Raw genomic sequence first — 26,609 nt, 5'->3', positions numbered from 1 at the left:
CGACGTGGGCTTGTCTCCGCCGCCGCGATTGGTCCGCCTGGTTGCCTGCGCGTGCATCGATTGGGCCACGACGACGTAATGAGTGGGGGGGGGGGATGAGGGAAGGGGGGGGGGGGTCCGTCATTGACCAATGCGAGGCGATGGAGTGGCGGCGTGCCCCCGCTTGATTGGTCAACGTGCGCCAGCCCGGGGTGTCGCTGAGTGGTTGACGCAACCCGCGAGCAACCCACGTGGTAGTCGTGTCTATATAAAGGGCGGCAATGCGGCGAGTTCCGGGTTCACTGTCGCTGGTGTACTCGTGTTGTGGTGTGTAAACAACAACAACAGCTGCTGTTGTTATTTAGAAAGAAGCCGCCGCTGCTGTATGTGTCTGTGTTTATAGTATATATTGTCCACACACACACACACTGGTTTAACACGTAGGCTTTCGCGACCAATATCCATAACAGTTTTTTTGTGTGTGTGAGATCGTATAAATATAAATGCGTCTTTAAAACCGCCACCACCCGATTGTAAATGTCGTGGATTTGCTCTCAGCACACCGGTGTGCTGTATTAGTAACGTGACAAACCTTACTCATTGTCTGTCGGGTGGTGTGTGTGGATCTTAACCCAGCAACACCTGTGTGTGGTATAACTGTAGGACGATACACACGAACAACCATCGTATTTATATAAATGTGTGTGTAGTATGTACACTGTGTATAACTGTAGCACGTAACCACTATTTGAGCAGCGTTGCGCGTATTGGCTAATCATCGGAGCACACGCTGTTGTGTATCGCGGGCTGTTAGTAATTAAACCTCGTTTTTAAGAAGGGTCATTGCCCGGAACGTTGCCTGTTAAAAAAAACCGAGAAACAACCCGAAGATCGCAAGCTGCGGATCTTCACGCTGCACGGTAAGTTTTCGTCATCGGCGCGTGTCTGTTTAATGTTCATCATCAGTGTGGTGGTGAGACATTCAGTACTTGATGTTACGTGGCAAAGCATCGGCCTTACCAGCTAAGGCCCGCTGAGCCATGCAGCTATTTTTTTAGAAGCGACCTTGCTATCGCAAATGGATCGCTCAACCAAGTGTTTTATCGTGTGGAAATGTATAACATACTCTAAACGCATGTTGATTCTAAATGTTGACGGGAAAAACCCAGAGGACCCTGGGAAAGATCCATGCGACCAAATATACAGGCGTCATGGCCGGATAGTAGACACGACTTCTTGTAGACCGGGCGAGGTAGTTAACATCTCGCGGTGATGTATCGATTGGTCCTCGGCTCGCTGTCCATCTAGGATCGATAAAATACGTGCTGCACAAAACCAACTGGTTCTGTTGTGTTGTGGATGAACTCACCCATGCCGTAGGACCGTGAAATGTACACCACTGGTTAGGTTCCAACAACGGATACAGGCAACCACCGCCTCCTTGCTGGTTCGAGCCTGGGCACACTTTATGCTTTTTTTTGGGATGGAGGAGGTTGTGGGTTCGATCCGGACCCTGACGCCTGTCTATTTGGGGTTTGCATTTCTCCCACCCTGTGGTCGTGTGGAATTGTCCCTGGGTCTTTCGGGTTTTCCCCTCCAAATTTAGAAACATGCGATTAGAGTGTTTGGCTTACTGTAAATGTCCACATAAGCCACTTCGTTGACCTATCATTTGTGGCCAGGTTGCTTCTGAAAAAATAAGATCTGTATAGTAAAGTGGGCCTTGCCCTTGCAAAATATTGTTTTAGTTTAAGTAACAATCAGTAGCTCAAGCACACTATTAGTCACAGGTGTAACATTAATTCCATTTGTAGACTGTATGGCTGTACAGTAATGTGCGTTGTATATGCCGAGTTTATGATGATTTATGTTGCTTCCAAATGTTCCCTTTCAGGCTATTGTCACTATTGTCATAATGAGATTAGGAAGCTTCCTCACCATGGGCTGCAGTGACCGTCTCTCCCTTCTGCTCCTGGCCGTCGCCCTGTCTTCTACTCTGAACGTCAGAGCAAAGGTCCGCTTTCGACATTGTGTCGTTTGCAACAAACATGACAACGTTGTGCAAGTGTTGACAAGAAATCTGCAACGTAGTGAGACATTTATGACTTGCACCAAACCATTTGCTTTCCCTGATTGAATAACGAAGGATAATGATTAATAATTGTTTTGTGTCTGATCACACGTAATATTGTTTGAGAAAGACTTGGTGTTTATTAAGGATAAGCTACATCGACTTAATCCTTCGCTATAGGATTGTGCAGTATTTTTCCTGAAATAGTGGCTCGTGTTCATATATGGCTGGGCAAGAGTTGTTGCCATTACTTTATCTGTTTGACCAGTTTGCAACTTTTCAATTGGCACACAAAAACAGATATGAAAGATTTTTTTATCTGCACGAAGATGTGCCATTATAGCTCCAATTAAAATGCCATATTGAGCTGGTAGTCTACATACATTTAGAGCACCTGCAAAGGGCATAAGCACATTAACGTAAGATATTCACTCGACAAAGGGATGCTGTCATGAATTAATAATTGGTGAGCTCACTGGATTTGCATTCCAGAGGTGGCAGTTCAAACAATGGGAAAATTGCCCCTACCTGTCCACCCGGCAGTTGAAATGGGTACACAGTCAACCGTCAGGTCCCATGTGCCGAGTAGTGTGGGCATCCCCACCTCTTCCAAGATTTTAGACAATGTGGAAGAGTAGGCCAAATACCCTCTTCGAGTGGCTCTCCACACCTTCCTCTAGTGGAGGCTCTACCACTGGTAGTGGTGTGTGAAATAAGTTTAAGGACTGCACCTTTACCTTTTAATAACCAGAATGTGTTGCATTAGCGGTGCGAACAAAAACTAACGCATTAGTGAAATATTGCGTGCTGGTATACAGGAGACGTCGGCCCTTGTGCTGGTTGAGGCGAACGTTGAGGATGGTCCGGAAGCGAATGATGCAACAGTCACCACGGAGATGGAGCAGCAGGAGGAGGAGTATAACCCGGAGGTGTTTCACCCCACAAGTGAATGGCAGTCACTGAAGCCAGGTAAGAATGATCACCCGAGGCTTCTACTGTTGCATATTGTCGAATACCATCACGATGCTCTCACTCGACCTGAAATTACTCGCTCGTGCCGCTGTTGGCGGCATGGCTTCCCACTCTAGGGAGCTTTAGAGAGCCCCTCTAAGGGGGCATCTTGGCCCACTCGTCAATGCTGGCTAGAGGTCTTGGAAGAGTTGGGAGTAGCCACACATTGCCGCACCATATGCGGCCTGCCAATTGCAGAATGTGCTGTAACCATTCGTACTACTGGGTGGACACAGGTGGCAGTGGGGGGTTAAAATCCTCTACCATTGTTTCAACTGCCATATCAATTAAATGTCAAAGTACGACTCGCTTTCAGTTTTTTTTTTTTAAACGTGTATACATTTTTCTTAAATTACTTGATGCGCACTTTGTGTCCTGGGAGAAAATAATAAAATGTGTTCTCTTATATCAGAGCTCTCTCCAAACAGCAGTGCCACGTCTCGCCATGGAATCCCAACCAATATGTATTCTGGAATGTGTGCACCTTGTCTTTGTTTCAGGCCAAGCGGTACCAGCTGGCTTGCACATCAGGCTCAACCTTCAGACAGGCGAGAGGGAGGCTAAGTTGCTGGACGAAGCGGACGGACGCAATCATGGAGAGAATAAGGATGACCGCAAGCAGAGAGACAAGTGATAGTCCGCACGTCACTGCGTTGCCCGTTTCCGTAGTAGTCCACGGCTTGCATACAAAGTACATGTGTTAGTCTTAACACCGTAAGGCAGTGTTTTTCACAATTTTTCGGGGGGGGGGGGACACTTTTGCTAATAAGACATCAGTGTGAGGGCCGCCACACATTTGAAACCATTGTTGGGTTTCACAGCAGCACGATGATGATGGGGTGTTTTCACATTTGTGTATTGTCGGTGGCCGCACGTCAAGGGCCCGCATTAAAGGCCACTATGGGCTGCCAGTGCTCAGCGGGCCTTGCAATGTCGAACACTGCCTTATTATAGCTTGGCTGCTTTTAATATTGTGGTGTTCGATTTAGAGTGATGTGTACATATATATATACAGGCAGGACACAGGCATATACATCGGCCTACACAACGATTATTACTAAATATTTATTTATTTATTTTTACCTACGTGACTTTACCGAATAGAACCAAAGAGTATATGGATCCTTGCAGTCACGAAAGCTTCAAATCTAGAATATTTCAATGAGGTTATTCTCATGATGGATTTTGAGATTATTTGCAGATAATCCCATAAATAAGAATTAATCTGGTATAAAGGTTGTCGCTGAGTTGTTTATGTAGTGTCAATTAGTTTTTTATGAAATCCATAATGTTTACTTGGATATAAAAATAGATGTTTAATATTCTATTGTTCTTTCGGCAAAGTTGCGTAGATAGAAAAAATATAACAATAAAATAATAAAAATGAAGTGAATAAAAATATCACGACGTTTCGATCGCTTGTGTTGGGATCGAACGTCATGATATTTGTATTCACTTTATTTTTTATTATCTTATTGTTATCTTTTTTTCTATCTACGTGACTTTACCGAAAGAACCATAGAATATGACTTCCTGCAGTCACGAAAGTTTTAATTCAAAGGTGTGTGTAATGTTAATTTGGATTTCATTAAAGGCATCATTAAATGTGCTGGGCCCAATAACAAAAACCTAGACATCTAAATAGTACGATACAGCGTTTATGTGAATTGTATTGACTTATGTGTGTTCCTGTGAGCGACCAAGTCCTGAGTAATGGTTGGCTATGACAAAGTAAACATTCAGACTGCAATGCAGCCTGGTCGTGCTCTAGATGGCTCCGAGTTGCAGGTTGCGTGTTCTCGGCTAAGCTCAGGGACTTTTCTCCAGTCTGATGCCACGGACAAGAGCGTTTTTAGCACTTGGCCATTGTCAGTCCACTGCTGGATCAAGGCCTCGCCAAGCCACCACCATCTCTTGCGGTCCTACGATGTAGTAATTTACCCAGCACCTGCACGCGAACTGATTTCATCGGCCCATCTCCTCGGTGGGTGTACTTTTGGACGCTTGCCATCCCTTGGCTGCCACACCATCGTTATTCTTGATCGTCGGCCGTCCCTTCTCGTGACGTGACCTGCTTAACCGTTTCTCACCTTTTATTTTTCGTGCATGTTAAATGATGCACAACCTAACCTCGATGTGCGGTGGCTGCCGGAGTTAAACATTGCCCAATTATGCCTACACTGAGAACTTCTATTATCTAGCACGAATACTCCCACATGATTACATATGGTATAGATGCTGTATAAATAAATTTTTGGTAGTGTTTTAAAACACGTAATAATAATTTGTTTGTATATAATGAATGAGCCAAATTAATTACTTCGTTTGAACTGTTTTGTTTTGGCCACATTCCGGTCAAAATATTAAAGCTTTTTGTCTCTTGTTACTCTTTCCTTCACATTCCAATTATGTGATAGCCATGCTGTGTCCTGAGACAGACACTTCTAGTGACCACTGTCTAACTGTGCATTATGGGTAACGGCCCTGACAGATGTAGACAATACTTCCCAAGTTCTTTTTCAGTGTCTCTTATCCACGCAACATTTTGTATGCCGTTTTAAACATTGTCACATGCCAATTTAAACAACGTTTTTATTCCCATGGCTTCATTATGCAAATTAAGTGACCAATCAAATTTTTCGTGAGTCACGAGTGGCCAGGATGGCCGTCGGCAAGCTAAAAGTGGGAACATTGTTTAATTATGGATTCAGACTGTTTAAGCAGTGCTGACTCTGCTTTTTGCATGGCGTGAGTCTGCTCTGAGTCACCAAGCCACCTCCAGCAGCTGTGCAGTGAAATCGAGTGGGTACTTACCCTTGACTAATTTGTGGCCTTGAGCTGTGATATCAAGTCCGATCAAAAGTATTAATATAGTATGTTCTATAATGCGATGTTTCGGAAAAACACCGCATTATGGAAATATATTATATGAATAATTAATATATTATATAGGGTAAAGCACAGTCCGCGATAATACGTGAGATGCGTACGTAGGCTGAACAAAGATCGAGGCGCGTGGGGAAGCATCCAGCAGCAATCTTTCCTTGTGTGATGCTACGCTTTTTCCGACTCGTGCGATGTAGGTCCGTTCACTTAATCGCATTATATCCAATTCGCATCCACGTTAGTAAAAAAATGTGTTCCCTATTACATTGTTATATTTAAATTTGCGTTTTGAAAACACGACATAGGAGAGCAGAATGTATAGGTATCTCAAATACTACGTTTATATTATCTCTGGTGTCCCATTAAGTTCAGTGCACCTATACAGGAAGTAAAAAACGGAATTAGAAGAGTGACAACCACATGTTTTTACATTTGTTCCTGGATGTGATTTTTTTTAATCAATTCCAATGCAGCACATATCTCACACGTGGTTGTTAGGCTGGTTCTTACAAGATCATTAAATGTTTCTACCATCTACAGAACATGTGTGTAAATAATGTGTAATATCGTCAAAAGCAAGCATTTTAGCAAAGCGCTCGTATTCGAACATATACTTGACAAATGTATGTTTTCGTTACCTCCACTCGTAAAATGGGGTGAGCATGGTCTATTTTTATTGTAAATCCCATAGCTGAGAAGGACCCAAAATCGCTGCTTCTGTCGAAGCGTTAATCTGACAGGACGGCGGCAAAATAGCCTTAATCTTTGGTCCTCCATTGATTGGTCAGAGCCCGGACATCGTTGATGAAATGAAAAACTTTTATGTTTGTGTGGCTCCCCTTCGTGTCCGCTGGATCCTGTGGCCTCGATGCATAGAACTTCAGGGGTGTGCTAGCGCTCCTGGAAGAGTTGGTGGAATTGTAATAATTATACGAATAATTGCATTTTGTAAATTAATAAATAGCTGTGTGCTGAGCCATAGCCTCCGGAAGTGGATGCCTTGTAGTCGTCTTCCGGTGGCTACGGCTCATCATGGCTATTGGTTAATTTTGTGTATTAATTTATTTAATCTCTTGCCGACTTCCAGGAGCGTCTCTCCCAACCCTAAAGATTTTGGATATCTGAGCCACTGGGAACAGGAAGGGTGCCAACGTCGTTTATTTTGCTCGCTGTGAGCGCGTAGTAAAGCTGGGCACAAAGCAACAAGAGTACATTGTTACAAACTTGCTTGGAAGTTGGTTTGTTCCCTCGAACGTTGGCTTGAGCTTGCTCGGCAGCCCGGTGCCATGTGTGGCGCAAATAATGTTTGCGTATAAGAGTGCAGTCTCGGTGTTGTGTAGGTTGGCACCTTGAAGTGTAGTACATGGGGTGACGTGGATATTGACTTTGCTTTACGTGCAGAATTGACGGAATGCGTAACAAAAGAGAAACACGTTTACATTAACTAATTAAGAGCCTCGAGTATCGTAGCCATAGATACATCTTGCGTTTCTAGAGACCACGTAGAGTGTATGAGTGGAAATTACTTTTGGTCGCTGGCCGACGTTGAAATGTCGGTGAAAGAGCAAATTGTTTACGTGATGCACTGGCAACAAAAATGTTAAAAACAAGTAGCGGCTAATCTTTGTATGTGGTCCGCTGTGTGGCAGTGTGACTGCATTCACTAAACCATTGCCTTTGTTCTCAACTTGCTCGGGATACATTCATTTTGTGCGAGGCCAAGGTAGATCTGTCCAGAGGATTTAATTATCATTTCTCTTGCATGTATTGTGTATCATTTATAGATTGGGTGGCTTCCAATTTAGACAATTTTGCTATGATAAATATCCAAATGGTAAGCCACTTTGTTGAGCTATTATTTGTGGCCAGGTCGCTTTTGAAAAATGAGTGAATATCTCGGTGGGCTTTCTCGGTTAGCATGGGGATGGTTTAGTTTTATTTGTATGTGTTTGGGTGATTTGTTTACCTTTCTTGTACTCTTAACGTGTTTTTTGTACTGTTGTAACGTTCTTACTGCCCTGACTGGAAAAATATGAGCTATAAAGCTCCGACGAGCTTTATAGCTCATCGGATTCCTCCAGTATCATGATTTTGGTATAATGTGCAGCTTCTAGTGTGCACCACTAGGTGGAAGGTCTACAATACTCGTCCTCAATAATCGACTGCTTTGCCATAGGAATGAGGAATATCCACCACGTGTTTAAACCCCCCTCCCCCACAGTCATAATGTGTCAATCCACACCCTGGTGGCCACCCTTGCAAACAAGGCGTTTCATTTCATGGGATCTTTGACTGTTGAAATAGTTTTAACAAATGAAAATCTAATTGAAAAAAAGTTAAGCGCCTATTGCTTAAAAAAAAAACAATGACGCCAAAGTTTCCTCTTGAACGTTTGTTGTGCGTGCGGGGTGCAGGAAGGGCAGCCTGGATGTGGAGGCCGGCTCCTACACGGCCACGGAGCTCAAGGAGGCGCTCAAGAAGTTCAAGTACTCGGACCCAGATGCCGCGGCTGCCAAGGCGCACGTAGGCAGAGCAGCGAGGTTCATTGCGGGCAGACACGCCCCCCCCTGGGAGCCGTGGGCGTCTCTCTGTCGGGGGCGGAGCTTAGAAACTTCCCGAGGGGGGGCGATGGAGGGCGGTCATGAGGTGTCAAACCCTTTAAATAGGGCTCATGTTAATAATACATAGTAAATACAGACTTCCAGACATTAAATACATTTTCTCTGGCCATTTCCAATTAACCCTTTCCAATGTATGTGTACGTCATCAGTTTTTTTTTTAATTGCGATTTCGTTTTATCAGAATAAATTTAACAAAATAACTTGTTTGGTACTGGCGCTCCCACAAGGCCATGCGGGAGGGCGTGTGGCACAGTTTGGCACCAGCTATTGTAGAGTGCGGTCGTGTCACTACAGTTCTCTGCGTCGAGTAACAATGTCATTAAAAACAACGGCGCTACGCCTCTGAATAAAACTTATGTTGAGCCGCTTGCACGTTTGGCGATTCGGAGGCGAACGGAACCTCCCACCCTGCAACTTGCAGACGTCTCGGAATGGCAAAGTGTTGAATGCCAATTGTTAGGGTCTCAAAGGGGGAGGGATTGCCCCCCCCCCCCAACTCGTCCTCCCCCCCTTGAATCTGCCACTGATTTCTCTACTCAGCGTGGCCATTAACTTACCTGCACTGCATTGCTGTGGGCAGCTTGTGCAGCAATAGGGCTTTCAGGTTGTTACCGCGCATTGTTCGGCGTGGTGTGCCGACGTTTCGCTTTACTTGCTGGGTGCTCCTTGGGGAACTGAATTGAGTTCCGTGAATTCCGTTCCTGTAGAAGCTGCCCGACCAAATACAGCGGGACGTTCCAAAGTCAACAGGGGCACAACCCAAAAACGCGACGGAAAGGGCTCGACCCGTTTGTGGCCGTGCGTGGTGGCACATGCCATCTCAGTTTTTCCTGAATTTCCACCCTCGGTGAATTTCTGTCATAAATGAGAAACCTGGAGTGGCGTCTGAACATGAGTACTGGGGACACAAAGGTGGCAGGGCTTTACAAGGTACTTACTGACAGCAACAGTCTCTGAGGTCGTATGGGTGAATATTTCTATTTTTTGTCTGCAGTGTGTGTACAATTTTAATTGTTTATAAAACGTATTCAACAGTGTTTTAGTAATGCCAGGGCAAAGATGATGAATGCACGATCGGTCTAATAATTCATTACATCACTGAGAAAAAGAATGTGTTTATATTTGATTACTGCTAATTGCATCCTTGCCTCCTCGGTTGTCATTGCTTGACCGTGTTGTGCCTCACGGTTTCAGGCAGACGAAGTCAAGAAAAAATTCCGTTCGATGGACGAGATCAAGAAAGACTTCGATGAGATGCACGTGAAGGCCGAGTCGGACTCGCAGATCATGCGCAAACTGCTGGCCACGTTCTCGCAGCCCGACGCCCCCGTGACGGAGCGCAGTGCCGCCCTCTTCGACCTGGAGTACTACGTGCACCAGGTGTGGACCTGCTGCGGTACCTCATCTCTGAACTCTCAAGTCGATATGTTATATGTTTGTTGTGCATGTTTGCTAGGCACATTACCTGGAGATTCTGTCGTGTTTGTTAAATGCTGGGTATACCAGGAGAGAGGCTTGGGTATAAGCGCACACAAAATCTGTGGAAGCAAAGGTGGGGCATGTGTGCTTATATCTGACGGAGTGTGCTTGTATCATAAGTTGCCCCTTCGCTTTCCCTCCGCCAGTGCAATGTAAGGACGAGCTGGTTGTATGTGCACTGTGCTAATTTACGGTGTCCTTATATCCAAATTATACTTCTCACGTAATTAGATTTTTATATTGTCTGCTTTTGAGCTGCAACGCAGTTGGTTTGCGCTTTTGCCGAAGAGTAAGTGATGAGAAGTCCTCGCCAAACACGTGGAGTCTTGCATCGTTGTTACGTGGCAACAGAAAACTATCAACATCAGTAGCCCACTGTAAATAGCATGCAGTCGCATACGATACTTGCAGTGTGATTAAGTACAGCCCACTACTTTCGTTGGCAAGCGCTATAGATATGCCAAAAAAAAAACCATGGAGGTTTTCTGAACGCTTGTCGGCAATGCATGTGACCAGTTCGCCCTTTCACCGGATGCATGATCTCATCGGATGTTGAAGACATGGTATAATTGAGCCTGGATAAGAGCTTGAACGGGTGACCACCATGCATTATAGGTATTACAGGCTGCAGAAGTATGTGCTCGGCAGCAAAAGGCAGTGGGAGCAAAATCTATTATTACACACAGTGCTTGTGCATATATACCTCTGAGTATGTAAGCACTGTGGGCATCTATACCACAGTGGTTCTTAATTTCAAGGCCATCGCGGGCCACTGGCGGCCCCTGGTGGCCTTTAGTGCGGCCCCTGACGTGCAGCCCCCGACAATACAGAACACGTGACAACACGCCCCATCATGATCGTGCTGTCAAACCACAATGGTTTCAGATGTGTGGCGGTCCTCGCACTGATGATGTTTTATCGGCGAAAGTAGGGCCCCCCTCTGAGAGTTAGTCAAGAACGCTGAGCTATACTTATAGTAGAGCAACGCCGTGTTAGCGTGGCCAGGGGTGTGAACGGCGGTGCTGAACGGGACTCGGCATTGTGCTGCATCAACAGGTGGACAATGCCCGGGATCTGGCGACGCTGGGAGGCCTCCAGAAACTTGTCAACGCCCTCAACTCCTCCGAGCCTGAGATTCGGAAAAACGCAGCTTTTGTGCTGGGATCGGCCATGTCCGGGTGGGTATTTTTGTCCTTTGAAGTAACGGTAAAGAAAAAGGACAGCAACTACTTTGCCTGCAGCCGGAATCTGACACACTAAAGGTGTCATTGCTGCCTGCTGCATATTTTTGATTCCGTGCATTATTTTAAATCAAGAGGGAAGGTCAACCTCTGTGGGCTTTGCCCCCTTCTTTAGACCCCACCTCTTCCTGTTTATGTCCCACCCCTTCCCCCCCACATTGGGGGTGGACTGGTTTGGGTAGTCGTGGGAGGTAGTGGGTGGGGGGGAATGCCCAGCAGTGGTAGTTGTGGGCAGGAATAGAAGGGGGTAGAGGTGGAGCGGCTTCTTGACAATGACCAGAATCCCTCTTGGAGCAGCAATACCATCATAGATGTTGTTCTGTATGGATCGAGGAAGCCTCACCGAGTTACAAGGCTCTCTTTTTGGGGAGTATGACTGCGTTGGAATGTTTGGCCAATTTCTTTTTAAAGGAGTGTTTGATTTGTGGAAGAATACTTTGAGTACCTGGAGGGAACTGGAAAGGCTCACACGGACAAGTTCACGAGGCCACTTGTTGTACTTGCCGTCACTTGGCCATCTCCATAGCCCAGTGGTTTTGGGAGTTTCACAAATCTGTGTGGTCCACCAACCATCGCCTTGAGCATTATACGTCTTAAACCTTTGCGGCAGGTGCTGTGCAGAATTCTCTGTTGTGTGATGGTGTAGCAACACGCATCGCACGGCGTTATATCTTTATTTTTCCAATTATCAGTTAGCAGTGACATGGGCCAGCAGTAAGCACGTTCGCCGCTTGTTTCAGAGGTACGCGGTTCAACTCCAGTAGGCCACCCTTGTCATTACTGCGGGCGTATTAACGATAAATATCACCACAAGCATCGCATTGTTATGTCATTTTTTAATTTTTCATTAGCCGTGTGACGGGTTGGTGGTAGCGCATTCGCCGTTTGTTTCAGAGGGTCACCGTTTGAATCCAGCTGGCCGCTCGGGTTATGACTGCGGGTGTATTAGCCACAGCTACGATCCGCACGGTTGGCTACGTATGGTGCGAAAGAAGTTCAACATACATACGGTGGACATTAACAGATCCCTTAAATGTAATTCTCAACAAATAATCTAGATTTGAAGTTTTCGTGACTGCAGGCATCCATACTCTTGGTTCTTTCGGTAAAGTCCCGTAGGTATAAAATAAATTAAATCACGACGTTTCGGGCGCAACACAAGCATCCGTCATCAGGTGGAGAGTATTTATATTTTTCTCAACAAATAGGCCATTTTGTACTGCTGGCACCATGGTCAGAATTTGAAAAGCTGAACAGCAAATTACCCACTTGAAATTACACAGCAATCATCGCCCCCTTCTGGCAGGCGAATTGAATTAAAACAACTATTTTAATTTTATCCGGTAAGGTCCACAAAGCTATATAGCTCTCTTTTCAAAAGCGACCTGGCCACAAATGATAGCTCAACGAAGTGATTTATGTGGAAATGTAATGCAGCCAAATACTCTAAACGCATGTTTATAAATGTGGAGGGAAAAACCAGAGGACCTGGAGAAAAATCCACGTGACCACGGGGTGAACATGCAAACTCTAAATATACAGGCATCACGGTCGGGATCGAACCCACGAACTCCTGTATACCAGGCGAGGTAGTTAACATCTTACCACTGTGGTGCCCCCACTTGCAGGCTGGTGCTGAATCTCATCCTTGTGCTACACAATGGGATAGCTGCCACTGGGGGGAGCTGCGCTGTGAATGGTTTGAGAGGGGTTGTGATGTAATGTTGCCGAGGCATTTAAGTGAGCGCCATTTTTAATCCACAGGCCCAGTCTGCTGCCGACTTGAAAACTGTGTTGTGATCAGCACGGTACATAGACATCCAAAGCTGTCATTGTTCCTTTGAAAACAAATGGTATTCCAACAATCTTGACTTAAAGCTTTCGTGACTGCAGGAATACATATTCTATGGGTCTTTCGGTAAAGCCACGTACATAGAAAAATAATACAAATATAACGACGTTTCGATCGCAACACAAGCAATCGCGTTCATTGCTTGTGTTGCGATCGAAACGTCGTGATATTTTTATTATTTTTCTATCTACGTGGCTTTACCGAAAGACCCGTAGAATATGCATTCAAGCAATGTTTATTTTTAAATGAACAAACGTTTGTCGTTCAAATTCAGGTGGTGGTTTTTTTGTTGTGAATTTTTTTTTTTACTGTAGACCATTATCACCAAGCTATCGCAGTGCTTGACTGCTTTGTGAATTAACGGTGATGGCACAACGGAAATAACGCGATGAGACACAATTTTAACATTGATCCGGAGCAATGCTCTGTAGGGGACACGTTATGGCTCTTTTCAAAATATTTTCACAGGTGGTTGTTTTTTTTATTTGTGTTGTGTGAGACTATTTTTTGCAGTGCATGTTTAAAAAAAAACATTTTAATCATTGTCCTAAGGACCCGTGTATCTTTTCTCTGCTCCGTTTACTTCAATGCGGTGTTTGGTTGATTTACTTCAATGCGGTGTTTGGTTGATTAAAATGAGGATAACGACCGTGTACGTTGGTTGCAAGTGCGGACATGTGATTGTGTTGCTCCTTGACGATTTCTAAATATTACCAATCGTGGTGGTATTTTTAGTTGCAGATGAATTATCACCAAGCACACCAACATAAGAAATGTAGAAACAAACAACAAGCATACCTCCTACGTTTTAAGTTTTAAAAAGGACAAATTCAGAAAAGGAAATTGCCTCTTGGACCCCTTCCAATTTTTCTGACATCAAAACCTCATTGCAACTTGGAAAAAAAAACAGAAGGTGCAGTACCTAGTTTGCCTCCATTGCGTCAATAGTGGCAGTGCAGCATCTGGGAACAGCTCTGACAGTGCCATATTTGGCGAAAAGTTTTTTGTCTTGTGTATAGTCACAGTGATATGTGCTGTCACTGATGATTGGAGTCGCGGCCTTTCAATTCTTCACTTGGCTGGAGTCACGACTGTGACTCGATGGTTGATAGTTTTCTTTTATATTTTGTGTTATTCGAAATACACGATGTCGTTATTTGTTGTGTAGGTTGCTCAGTATCCTAATCTTTTTTTAATTGTAAGAGAACAAATTAAAATTGTAAATGGAATCGTAGTGTCATAAGCCCTGAGTGTTTAGCACAATAACATAGGGCACGTAAGGTGAAAATTGTGGCTCTGTCTAAGCCACGACTCGATCACATCATAGTGAACGAAAACAAAAGCTCAAAGCAATTGAAATGTTGGGATCAAATTATAACTTCGGACAATTTGAGTGAGAAAAAAACTACAGCATTTTCAGGATCCTCTGCATCCCGAGACGGCATCTGCTGATCATTCTTGAATTGCAGCTCTCCTGCCGACATCGCCAGACATTTTTTTGTGAAACATTCGTTAAAGTGGCTTGTGTACGTATGTTGAACGTCTTTCGAATACTTATGTAGATAGCCAACCGTGCTAATCGGAGGTGTAGCTTGAAGCACCCCCACTTGCCTTGTCTTTCTGTAGCACTGTCTATGGGGATATTGTGTTCCAGGGTACGTAATTTTGTTCGCATTTATCGTCGATGTGATTTGCAGCTGCCTTGTCTGCCTTTGCTGCTGCTGCTGCTTCTGCAGGAATCCTCCGGTGCAGGTTGAGGCAGTGGATGGGGGCCTCTTGCAGAAGCTCGTCACCGCCCTCGCCACAGAGCAGCAGCTGCCTGTCACCAAGAAGGTGCGCGGACCCTTCAGGCAGAACTCGCCCTGGTGGCGAGATGTTCACCCTTTCCCATTGGGAATCGGAAGAAAAAAATAAAATAACTTTATCGGTACCGAGGCTCCCGCAAGGCCATGCGGGAGGGCGCGCGTGGCACAGTTTGGCGCCAGCTATCGTAGAGTGAGGCCGTGTTGCTATAGTTCTCTGCGGTGAGTACAGTATCTTTAAAAACAACTGTGCTACGCCTCTCTAAATTAAATTAACACTGAACTGCTTGCACATTCCGAGATTAGGTGGTGAACAGGACCACCCTGCAACTTGCAGATGTCTCGGAATGGAAAAGGGTTAACTACCTCGCCTGGTACACAGGAGGTGGTGGGTTCATTTCCAACGCGACGCCTGTATATATGGAGCTTGCATGTTCTCCCCGCGGTCGTGTGGGATTTTCTCCGGGTGCTCCTTTTTTCCCCTCCGCATTTAGAATCAACGTGCGTTTAGAGTATTTGGCTTCGATAAATTTCCACCCGACGAGCCACTTCGTTGAGCTATCATTTGTGGCCAGGTGGCTTCTGAAAAAAAGAGCTACATAGCTCGGAGGGCCTTACCTGGTGGTCAACTCGACCGCTATGAATGGCTCGTTGATTCCTCATTGGTTGTGCCGGCGCACTTGGCCGGCATGTTTTAAGTTTCTAGGATCACTCCCTCGTGTTCCTCGGGGAAAGGTGCATCCCAGCAATTGTTTGCTCCTGACCCTGCTGACGAAAGAATAACGCTCAACTCGGTAACGCGGTACCACCGCACAGTGCTCACTCCGCTCGCGCGGAGAGAGGAGGATTCGTAGGCGCGAGGAGCAACCACGCACATGCAGTAAAGCAGCCACGCGATGAGCCGGCACCAAAAAATTTCCCAAGCTCCTGCGGTCCTCGATATATTGAGGTGTTGTTTATCGGCCGATTTTTTTTTTTTTTACGGGCGTTCATATGCGGTGGGAAACCGGAGCACCTGCAGAAAAGCCATACGTGTGAAGGGGAAACGCTATCCCATACACCTTGACAACCATGGGAAGGGAGTTTCGCAAGATTTGTACGATCCAACAACCCTCGCCTCCACAGTGCTGGATTACAGGTGTGCATTGCCACCACCCACCTGGCTATGGGCCTGCACTAGAGGTATCCCTAGAGAGCCTCTTTCTTGACAGGGTATATTGGCCCTACTCTTCCATGCTGGCATGACTGCACACTGTCTGCTGTTTGACGGTGGTGATTTGTGCATCTCTAAGACACTAAAATATCAAACCATACCTTTTTGAGGCGTACGTAAAGGTGGTGATGTCACCTGCTTTTTATGGAGGTAGTTTTGTAAACGCGCTGCTTTGGATCAATGACCAAGTGCACTTTGTCTCGAAGCAGTGTTGTCTCGATCGCACGCACTTTTCGAGATGAAGTGGAGCCAAATGTGGCCTTGGTTGTAGCTACTCAGAATGGCCATGATTCCAATTTGTCAGCCACTGGGAATCTTCAGATGGCAGAAATTATAATCATGGATTCCATGGTCAAATTTATTATATGAGTATTTGTTTGGAATAATGAGTGTTAAAAAAACCCCTAAGCAAATGTGCCATTTTTAAATAGTTTACCTGAGCTGCATTTTCTGCTGCGTAATATTTTTCACTCGGCTTGATGTAGGCAAACCAAGAATCTGGCACGAAGTTCAGGCAAATTACTTTAGGCGGGGTGGGGGGGGGGTCCTTTACTGTGTGTAACTTTTTTATCAGGTGTTGTGTTTGTAAACTATCTTGTTCGCCTGTGAAGAAGAGGGGCCATTGAAAGATACTAAAGAGTAAATTTAGAAAAATGTTTGAGCAAGAGATTGTTTGCATTCTCCTCAGCTGCGATAAAAAAAATGTTGCCGAATTCACTTTCTTCAGCTCCGCAGAAAGATATATATATATTTGTTACTGCCATCTTTAGAAGTGATCACCATCTGATGGTTGTGAATGTATAAAGTATAACTAGTCATTTTAAGATTTTCTTGGTGGGGTTTGCGCAGTTTAACATGTAGGCTTTTGGGACCGCGGTTTAACGCGTCTAATATTATCTAAAATATTGGTCTTTTGGGTTAGATTGTGTAAATATCAATGTGCTGTTAAACCCGCCGCCATTTGACACGGCCATTTGGTAAAGTTCGTCAAGTAAACAAAACATGCCAATTCGTTACTAGTTTAGCACACCCCCCGGTGTGTTGGAGCGTAAACTCGCAACATTTGCAATAGAGCATGACGTTTCCCCGGTAACTACAACCAGCATCATCAGTCGATAGCCAGAATTGTTCGCGCAATCAATGGTCCGTTGTTGTTGGTCTGGGATCGACACGGTTGTTTATCTCTCTGGGGGTACCACTTTGCGGAAAAGTCAACGGCGCTCGGTCCCCACTGTGGGAATGTGGAAATGGCACCAAAGGCTCCGGGTTGTAAGCGGAAAGGTGAAGGCCTCTACCGTACGCTGGAGTGGGGCACACTTTGACATGGCGCCGAGGTGTCGACTACGTCGCCTGGTATTCAGGAGGCTGTGGGTTCGACCTCGACCCTGACGTGTGGAAATTCGGAGTTTGGATGTTTCTCCGGGTCCTCCGGTTTTTGCCTCCACGTTTTAGAAACATGCGTTTAGAGTATTTGGCTGCTGGATTTTTCGATATGATTTTTCGATATGATAAAAGCTGAAAGAGCTATATAGCTCAGTGGGCCTTACCTGGTAAAATAAAAAAAATTGTTTTGTTTCAGACCTTTTTCTAATTGTGCTAAATTTGTCCAGTACCCAGATATAACTTGCACGAAAGCCACGGTGTGCCGAATTATTTATATACAGCCACTACCGTCTGTCGCTGAATTGTGGTTAATAAGTGTTCAGCTTTGTCTTAAATCACTGAATACGAGTGCACGCTTCCAACTCGGCATAATCGGAGCCCAGTTGGGGGGGTTCTTGTTTAGTTGGCAATCGAGCTGAAACTAAACGTTTTTTTCCAGCTGTGAACAATTTTTGTTTAACTTATCAGGAGAGCTGGATTCAAACCCTGAACTTAAAGTGACTGGGTCACGCAGGCGTAGTATTGTTCCTCTTAGCTGGCCAGCTGCTTCAAGACACCACTGCCTTCATGCGAGCCATAATTATGACACACAATCACAATTTAACTTAAACCTTTTAATCATGCATCGTTGGGGATATTCTGATAACAGTTTGTGAAAGGATAGCACCTCTGTGGATAACCTTGTGCTGTTTGAATGTAACCCAGGTCTCCATTAAAAATGAGCGTTTCTTGCCCAATGGGTTTTACCTCTGCGCTTGTGTTGCGCCCGAAACGTCGTGATTTAATTTATTTTATTTTATACCTACGTGACTTTACCGACAGAACCAAAGAGTATGGATACTAATTGTATTGCAGTAGCCCCTTGGTTAACAGTGACATCGGTTAACGTTCGCCTCCCATAGGACCCTCCATGGTTTCGACTAATGTTGAAATTATGATTAACGGTGAGTTTACGTTATGCACGCGGGTGCCAATTTCGGCCAATTCGAATGCTCGTGAGGCTGAGCCATGCCATCGGCTAATCGACGCCGCCCATTTATGAGAGTGTAGACCTCGACTGGCTTTGTGAACATTGTTTTCTGTTTTGGCAGTGGAAACAGCTCTCTTGCAGACTCTGATTTTTACTTAGTTTTCAACTTATAAAAGTGAATTCTATTAACAGTTATATTGGGAAACAGTAGTTTTTGTGGAACAGACTAAAAACGTAAACCCAGGGACTGCTATATTAATGTGAAGAATTGTAGGTCCCACAGCATTTTGAATGAAAACGATCATAATTTCCCCACATCTTGAAAATCGTTATTTCCCATGTGCTGCTTCACCAGAGGTCTTGACTTCCTCCTGGAAAAAAGAAAAAAAACAGTGAAGCAAAAAAGGAAGGAACCCAGCCCAGAATTGGATTGTGTTTCCAAGCACAGCCACCGCGGGGGGCTCATCCCGTTTTGTCTGAAGCCTCGAGCCGTTTTTGTTTTTTTCCTCCCCCCCCCCCTTCTCCGTTCCTCGATCACCCGCAGGCGCTGTACGCCCTTGCGGCGGCGCTGCGCCACTTCCCGTACGCGCAGCAGCGCTTCCTGTCGCTGGGCGGCCTCTCCGCGCTCGGCCGGATCTTCGACGGCGAAGGCACGCGCTCGCTGAGGTTCAAGGTGCTGACGCTGATCGGGGACATGCTCAACGAGAAGGTGAAATGGCCCGTCGCCAACGACGTGCGGCGCCCGCCCCGCTTGCTCGCTTTGCTGCTCTCCGATGACGAGCGCTTTTTATTCGAAACATCCTGCCTTCGAGAGGCTGTCCCGTTTGCGGTGCTGAACATCGCAAAACGGGTGAAGTCTGCACAAGCGCAGAATCTCAGAATCTTCACTCGGATTGAAGAAGGAATCCGATGAGCCGTGAAGCTCTTTAACAAATGTGTGCAGAAGCCTTCAGACGTGCGCATCACACGGCTGCTTACGTGTACCCACCACCCCTTCCCCCCTTTCTCTCCGCGCACCTCTGCAGAGCCAGCTGGAGTCGACCTCCGGTGACGAGACTGAGCGGGAGCGGCACGCCGAGCGCCTGGAGCAGTACCGCCGCATGGCCCTGGCGCCGGCGCTCGCCTCGCTCGGCTGGTGCGACATGGCGGCGCCCCTCCTGTCCGATGGCGACGCCAGCCCCGACCACGACTCGCGCGAGAAGGCCCTGGCGGCCGTGCTGGCGCTGATGCCCGCGTGCCGCGACGCGTTCCTGGAGCCGGAGCGGAGCCACGCGCTGGCGCGGAGGCTGGCGCTGCTCCGCGACGAGTACCGCCGTCTGGCGCGGCAGGAGGCGGCCGAGGGAGACGCGGACGGGTACTTCGACGGCATGCTGAACGACGTGGAGAAGCTGGCGGCCGAACTTGACCCCGCGACGACGGTAGCCTCGAGCGATTGACCCCCCAACTCCCCCGTCGCTGGGATTGAATCTTAATTTATGATTGTCGTGTGCGGTGAGCTCGAGTGGTTGCCTGTTAATGAGCGTTTGTGATGGCGACGTGAGGCCGTGTTTTCCGCTTTCACTAATTGCGTACCCCTTTGTTTCTTCCTTGAAAAGCCGCCATTGTCTTTTCAAGGAAGAAGTGAGCGAATGATTTAATTTTTTGAGTGGGGACTGTTTGTAGAATTCCGATGGCAGCGTGCACTGCCACAGCAAACGCTGAACGAGCACCGTGCGAACAATCAGAGAACGAGGCCCTTGTATGTACGTTGAAGTGTAATGACGCCAATAAATATTTGAAGCGCCTTGAAATATTATTTCTTTCCATTCCATGGCCTATAACGGTGTTGTCATACACAGGAAACATCGCAGCGACGATGCACTCCGCTGCTCCTGACGCGGTTGTCTGGCTTGACCGACCTGAGCATGAATTTGTAGTCGTTGCTCTGCATCTACACCGGCCATGCGAAAGAAGAAGAGTGTATTTAAATGCTTTGTCTTCCTAATGTACCAGATCGTTTCATTATTATACAAACCCCCTAATTTATGTGACCAGTCACAAGCTAATCACTCAGCTATTTTAATGCTAAATTATCCGAACTAAACATTAAACTAATTTTCAATGGTACAGTATATTTTTTCAAGTAGTGGTATCCCAAACTTTCGCAGCAGCTTAAATTCCCTTTTCACGCCATCAATATGTAAACTCCCCCTCCCCCCGTCGCCGGTCTGCACATGTTCACCCCCTCTACACCGTTCATCATGCTAAGTCCGCCAATTAAATGCTCATTTTTTATGCTAATTCCTTTGTCAAGGCGCTCTGTTTCCTCTCACACAGCTTAAAGGTCGCGGTCTGAGCTTGGCTTTGTTCGCTCCAGCGCTGTCCTCCAGACAGTCTCGTCCCTTCACCTGATGAAGGCCGCTTGTGTGGTGGCCGAAACGTCGTGAGAATGTAATTGTGCAAATTTATTTTATTATTTTATTATTTTATTCTCATTCTACGTGACTTTACCAAAAGAACCAAAGAAGATGCACCGTTTTCCATTTTTGAATAGTAAGTATCTCTTTTGATTTAAAGCTTTTGTGACTGCAGGGATTCATATTCTTGGTTCTTTCGGTAAAGTCACGTAGAAGGGAAACAATAAGAACCAAGACTGTAGTATCTCCTTAGATATGGCAGGATCTCTTTTTGTTGTCCTTTCCCCGGCACCTCCGATTAGCACGGTTGGCTACGTACGGTGCGAATGATATTCAACGTACGTGCAGGCTATGCCTTGGTTAAACCCAGGGAATGTAAATTGACCAGCCCGGTTTCTCCAACTTGGACTGAAAACCCGATGTTATCCTTCACGAGTGGAAGAGTTTATTCCTTAAGTGACCTCTTGAATTAAGAGGGCCATGGGGTGGCCCTGGGCACATTCCAAGCAATGTGCAGTGCGAGCTTGTTTACAAATTTGATAACAGCAATAGGCGGCAAGACTCGTAGTGACCCATCCATGATTGTTATGTGGGGGGGGGTCTGTATGTGAAGCATTTGATTGTTTACTCGTCTCGAACATATCTCGTCTGTGCTCTGTATGTTTGTTGAACCTCTTTCCCGCACCGTACGTAGACCAACCAACCAATCAACCGTGCTAATCGGTTTGCATGGTGAAAAGTGGGAGGTGGCCATGTCCATGCCCCGTCCTGGCCAGATCGGTGCCCAGAACTCAGTAAATTACATGAAAACAAGCAAAAAAACCACCTTAAAGTTAACGCATTTAACACTGTCATGAATGGACACATTGTCCCGATTGTTTTGAATGAATTGCATGAATCTCTCAGGCCTACATGATACTTTAACTTTTAGTGATTAGCATTTTTTTTATTTTACGGTTTGCTTTTAACATTATTATTGATGGCACTTGAACAAAAATATGCCACACTGTTAATTGAGTGCCACTAGATTATGTTATGATGAATTTAATTGCTATTTTAAAGTGTGTGCCTCCTTTTGTAATATAAGATAAGGCGTCGTGGCGGATGCCTGTGATTGATTTTGAGGGAAAAATGTTGGCGAATCGTGCAGATTTGTGGGACTTCCAAACCCACTGGGGCTGCAAGGTGGCTCGGGGGGGGGGGGGGGCGGGGGGGGTGGGAGTAAATCTATGGGGGGTTGTGAAGCCTGTCGTGAGCCTTGCAGTGTTCCACGAATGCTTCAGTTTCATCGCGCACACGAACACTCGGTAGAAATGGACAAACGTCCCAACGTAGGACACGTCGGAGTCTTGAGACTCCCAACCTTCCTAGGATGAATAAACAAAAAAAATTTGAAGCAGTTTATCTACATTTTTTTAAATCTTCCCTTGCCAAGATATGTGTACCTTACTCCGGGACAATGACGAGGCCTCGTGGGTAAGGAATGATTCTGCGAGGGCGATGCTGTGCCACTTTGCATGATTTTGTCCATTCGGTCATCTACACAAATTGTAGAAATGGATTTTGACCATTTCCAACATTGCTCATTTTGAAGTCAAAATTGTCATCCATCGTCTAATATCCCACACCAAGCGTCTTGGTCACAACCGTGTTGCTCTATGTATTGTGTTAGGACCGATATTACGTTTTGTGCGTTGTTTTGCATGTGCTCCAACCGTCAGAACATGGAATGTGTCGTAAGAGATGTAGGTGGTATGATTTATTCTACTTTGGTTTCTGTAAACTCGCTCTGTACTGGTTAGTAAATTAATTTTCAACGCTGATTTCTCATACGTGTTTATTGTGCTATTTGCGATCGTTGAGATCTGCAAATGATGAGAAAACCCCCCTGGCAACAGATGTTAGTGCCGGCCGGAAAACGAATCGCTTCGACAACACCCTGGCGAGTGCGATTCAGCACCAAACCGGCCTACGGTGAGCTCTGTTCGATGGGCTGGTCCTGTTTGCGCACATTAATAACGGTGACATTGGGATAAGATGCCCACAAAGTTCTGCAGAAACTGGTGGTTTTGCAAGATGCTTAAGACCGATGGCTGTACACTCGGTACACGATTCGCGTGTTGTTGAACCTAAGCCTATGCAAGGGCACTTTTACCTCTGTGCAATTGCAAGTAAAAATTGGTTTAGTGACCGCAAGATAATTGTCGTTTGAATATTCAGTGAGGCATAACTGAAAGTGTGAATATCTGTAAATAAACTGCAGTTTCATTAAGCTTTGCAGGAATGTTGACTAGGTAAGGATATAATGGAACAATGAGCAAACCTGGAAAATCTGGTTGTTTAAAGTTGTTTTTTTACCAGACTCCATTGTCCGTTGCAGTGCTGGCACGACTCAAAACAGAACGTTAAAAATCATTTACATCGGACAAAACGGGAGCCAACAGTTTTGTGCTTCAAGGCAATGTTAATTATTAATAGAGTACTGAGGATTTAAAGCTTTCGTGACTGCAGGGATTCATATTCTTGGTTCTTTCGGGAAAGTCACCACGTAGAAGGGAAACAATAAAATAATAAAAATATAAAACAATACAATTCTCACGTTTCGACTGCAACACAAGCAATCATCAGGTGTGAAAAGCATAGCAAGAAATGTTTCTTGCTGTGGGAACGTGAGAATTTTATTGTTTTATAATTTTATTGTTTCCCTTCTACGTGACTTTACCGAAAGAACCAAGAATATAGAGTACTGAGGGTTGTTTTTGCTGTTAAGTGAACACGTGTATGTACCTTATGTTAAACTTCTTTCGCAGCAAACGTAGCCAATCCCTTCAAGTCGGAGGTCTGTGCATAAATTATGCAAATCCAAAATTCGCCTAAAGCCGAGCTTCGTGTCGTCTTTTGCGAGAAAATCGTTGAGTGCGTGGGGTCTCAAACTGGAGGTTTTCTCTGCCAAGTGGAAACCCACGTGGTGTGTTTTATTAATGCTGGAATGAAATTTGCTGCTGACACTTGTGACTTTTTGTACGTTTGCAAACATTGAAGTTTGTGTCATTTGTTACTTCTGGGTTAGACCATCCACGTGACCGAGCCAATAAAAAAGTTACGTGGGTAAATAATGCCAATTGATTTAGTTTATCAGCAAACAAGAGGGTTGGTGATAAGCGAGGACATTTTGACAATATTATGTACGACATTCTTGCTGGAGATTACAACCAGCATCATCAGGCGTTAACAGAAGCTCGACTTCTGTGTGGTCTGGTGATCTTCGTCTTTTCACACACGTCTAACTACATGCATAAGAGAATGTTGTAAGCACCCGGTGACTTACAACAATTATAAGACATCCTGCATGTATTGGGCTCACCCGTTAAAGCTCTGGCAAGAGAAATGGTTGGCCAAAAAAATCATTAGATGTACTCGAAAAGGAGTTTGTAAAAAAAAAGTTAATGAAACATTTTGTCGATGATGCAAATTTCATTTAAGTTTTCATCTATTTGCCATTGCATCTATTTGCCATTGCAATGCAAGTCGAGACGTGACCGGTTGATTGCTTATGCCTGATAATTGTCAAAATGGAAATTTTTATCTTGGCATGATGAGGTAAAAACAATTCCTCTAAAAAGTCAAAAAGTTAGAGGTGTGACCGCATGTTTCAAGTAAAGATGAACACGAATGTGAATTTATTAAGCGTATATGCGCACATTGTGCTTAATTTTGCTGTCACCCCGAGCTAAGTCACCCTTAAAAAAAGCTTCTTAGCTCAATGGGCTTGACTCTGGAAAATAAACCTCTGATTCCGATAATTCACAAAGTTTTGCTTCATTTTAGCTCCAAGAACTATTTGCATTTTTTTTATTTTACCAGGTAAGGCCCACTGCGCGGTTTAGATCTTTTTTCAGAAGCGACCTGCCCACAAACGATAGCTCAACAAAGTGGCTTATATCACGTGGACATGTGTAGCAGCCACATGCTGTCAACGCGTGTTAATTCTAAATGTGGAGGGGGGAAAAACGGGAGTGCCCGGATAAAAATCGATGCCACCACGGGAAGAGAGAGAGAGACACGCAAACTCCAAATATATAGCCGGTGTCAGTCGGGATCGAACCCACGACATCCTGTACACAAGACGAGGTATATTCTTAGCTCTTTCGGTAAAGTCACGTTGAAGGGAAACAACAACAATAAAATATATATAAAACAATAAATATTCTCACGACGTTTCGACCATAACACAAACACACCTGATGACGACCGTTTGTGTTATGGTCGAAACGTCGTGAGAAATTTTATTTTATATATTTTATTATTGTATTGTTTCCCTTCAACGTGACTTTACCGAAAGAGCTAAGAATATGAATTACTGCAGTCACGAAAGCTTTAAATCAAAACAAGACGAGGTAGTCAACATCTCGACACCGCAGCGACCCACGTAAATATCTCACCCCCATCAGCATCATATGAATACAGACAGTGTGTACAGGGGTGCAACACGTGCTCTACCTCGCTTGACATCGCTTCATTTCCCCTTGCGACGATATGAGCACTGCAGGTTGCCCTCACACCAGTTCGCCATCATGCACTTTGTGACCGTGACCAGCAAATTACGACAATCTTCGACTGCACCGTGAATCAGTATATCCGAGATTTAATTTTACTTTTCGGATTCCTTCGACGTTTGCTCCGTGACGCGCACATTTGATCGCTTGAGAGATTGAAACGCTATTTTTACTTGCGCAAACGTGAGGCTTTAGCGGAGGCATTGGTAGCGTTTCAACGGGTTCTAAACAAGAAAGAACTCAGAATTTCTGATTTTCAGTCATCAGCTAGGGTCAATACACTGCTGGATGAAGGTCTCCAAGCCGCCACCATCTCAAACAACAGAGCAGTTGGATTTCCCTTGATTCCAAAGAGGCTGAACGATAGAATTGCTGTGCAAATGTCCTGCACGCTTTCCTCTCTCTCTCTCTCTGGATAATCAGCCCTTCACCCACTGCTGTGTCAAAGCGTCCCCATGCCGCCACCACCTCGCGCAGCGTACCGCGATGCCACGATCCACCTCCTCCTGCACGCGAACCGTTCTCATTGCTCCATATCTGTGGTGGTCATCTCGGATGCATTTACCTCCTTCGGCTACCATCGCCCCAACCAGCCTATGGCACCGTTTACCACGCTGTTCGGTTTGGTTTCCTTTCGTAAAAGGTCTGAGTCCCGGAATTAATTTTAAATAATACACGGTTTGCGGAATTGAACTCGGGTTGCTGGGGTCGCAGTGCAGTGTCCTAACCGCTGAGCCACTTTCTCCGATCATTGCTGCTATGAAGGTAATATTACAGACTAAGGCCTCCTGTGCCTCGAGGCCTCCCAACTGGAATGCGATTATATCTACACTGTTCTCTCACAGGGGATAAGAGGACAGTCCGCGACAAAACAAAAATGCTGCACGCAGTTATTCTTGTTGGAAGCACTGTCGTTTATTGGACATTGTTTCCTTATCTGTAGCAGATTTTTTTTTTGCCCCGTTGTTTAAAACTCGATTAGCACCGTTGGCTACGTACTGTGCGAAAGAAGTTCAACATACATGCGTAGACACAACTTCGTCTCGTCTGCTCTCCGTTCTATTTGGCTTTGGGGACACTTCGCCCACGCAAAGCCTGTCCTGACCCAGCTACAATTCCCATGAGTTTGTTTTGAGTTTGGGCTTTCAC

General features: G+C 45.4%; 1 protein-coding gene across 1 annotated transcript; it reads left to right on the top strand.

Annotated features, from left to right (window-relative positions):
- Positions 1-232: 232 nt before the first annotated feature.
- Positions 233-24,707, top strand: SIL1 (SIL1 nucleotide exchange factor). Its single transcript, XM_032962624.2, has 11 exons — positions 233-362; positions 818-899; positions 1,874-1,993; positions 2,869-3,019; positions 3,562-3,691; positions 8,362-8,470; positions 9,763-9,948; positions 11,104-11,225; positions 14,877-14,973; positions 19,053-19,217; positions 19,534-24,707. Exons 3-11 carry the CDS (start codon positions 1,895-1,897, stop codon positions 19,942-19,944), a joined length of 1,470 nt encoding a protein of 489 aa, XP_032818515.1. The 5' UTR covers positions 233-362; positions 818-899; positions 1,874-1,894; the 3' UTR covers positions 19,945-24,707.
- Positions 24,708-26,609: the final 1,902 nt, after the last annotated feature.

Source organism: Petromyzon marinus, chromosome 29, assembly GCF_048934315.1.
Source record: "Petromyzon marinus isolate PM22_M1 ecotype Great Lakes invasive population chromosome 29, UKy_Petmar_22M1.pri1.0, whole genome shotgun sequence".
NCBI classification, from domain to species: domain Eukaryota; kingdom Metazoa; phylum Chordata; class Hyperoartia; order Petromyzontiformes; family Petromyzontidae; genus Petromyzon; species Petromyzon marinus.
The sequence above is the reverse complement of the archived record's forward strand: the minus strand, read 5'-3'. Positions and strand labels throughout refer to the sequence as shown.

What these genes read in the sequence shown, in the direction of transcription:
- SIL1 (XM_032962624.2), top strand. Translation starts at nt 1,895, where the DNA reads ATGAGATTAGGAAGCTTCCTCACCATGGGCTGCAGTGACCGTCTCTCC. An exon ending in CTCTGAACGTCAGAGCAAAG is followed by an intron (nt 1,994 to 2,868) that starts GTCCGCTTTCGA and finishes GCTGGTATACAG; the next exon opens with GAGACGTCGGCCCTTGTGCT. An exon ending in GGGACATGCTCAACGAGAAG is followed by an intron (nt 19,218 to 19,533) that starts GTGAAATGGCCC and finishes GCACCTCTGCAG; the next exon opens with AGCCAGCTGGAGTCGACCTC.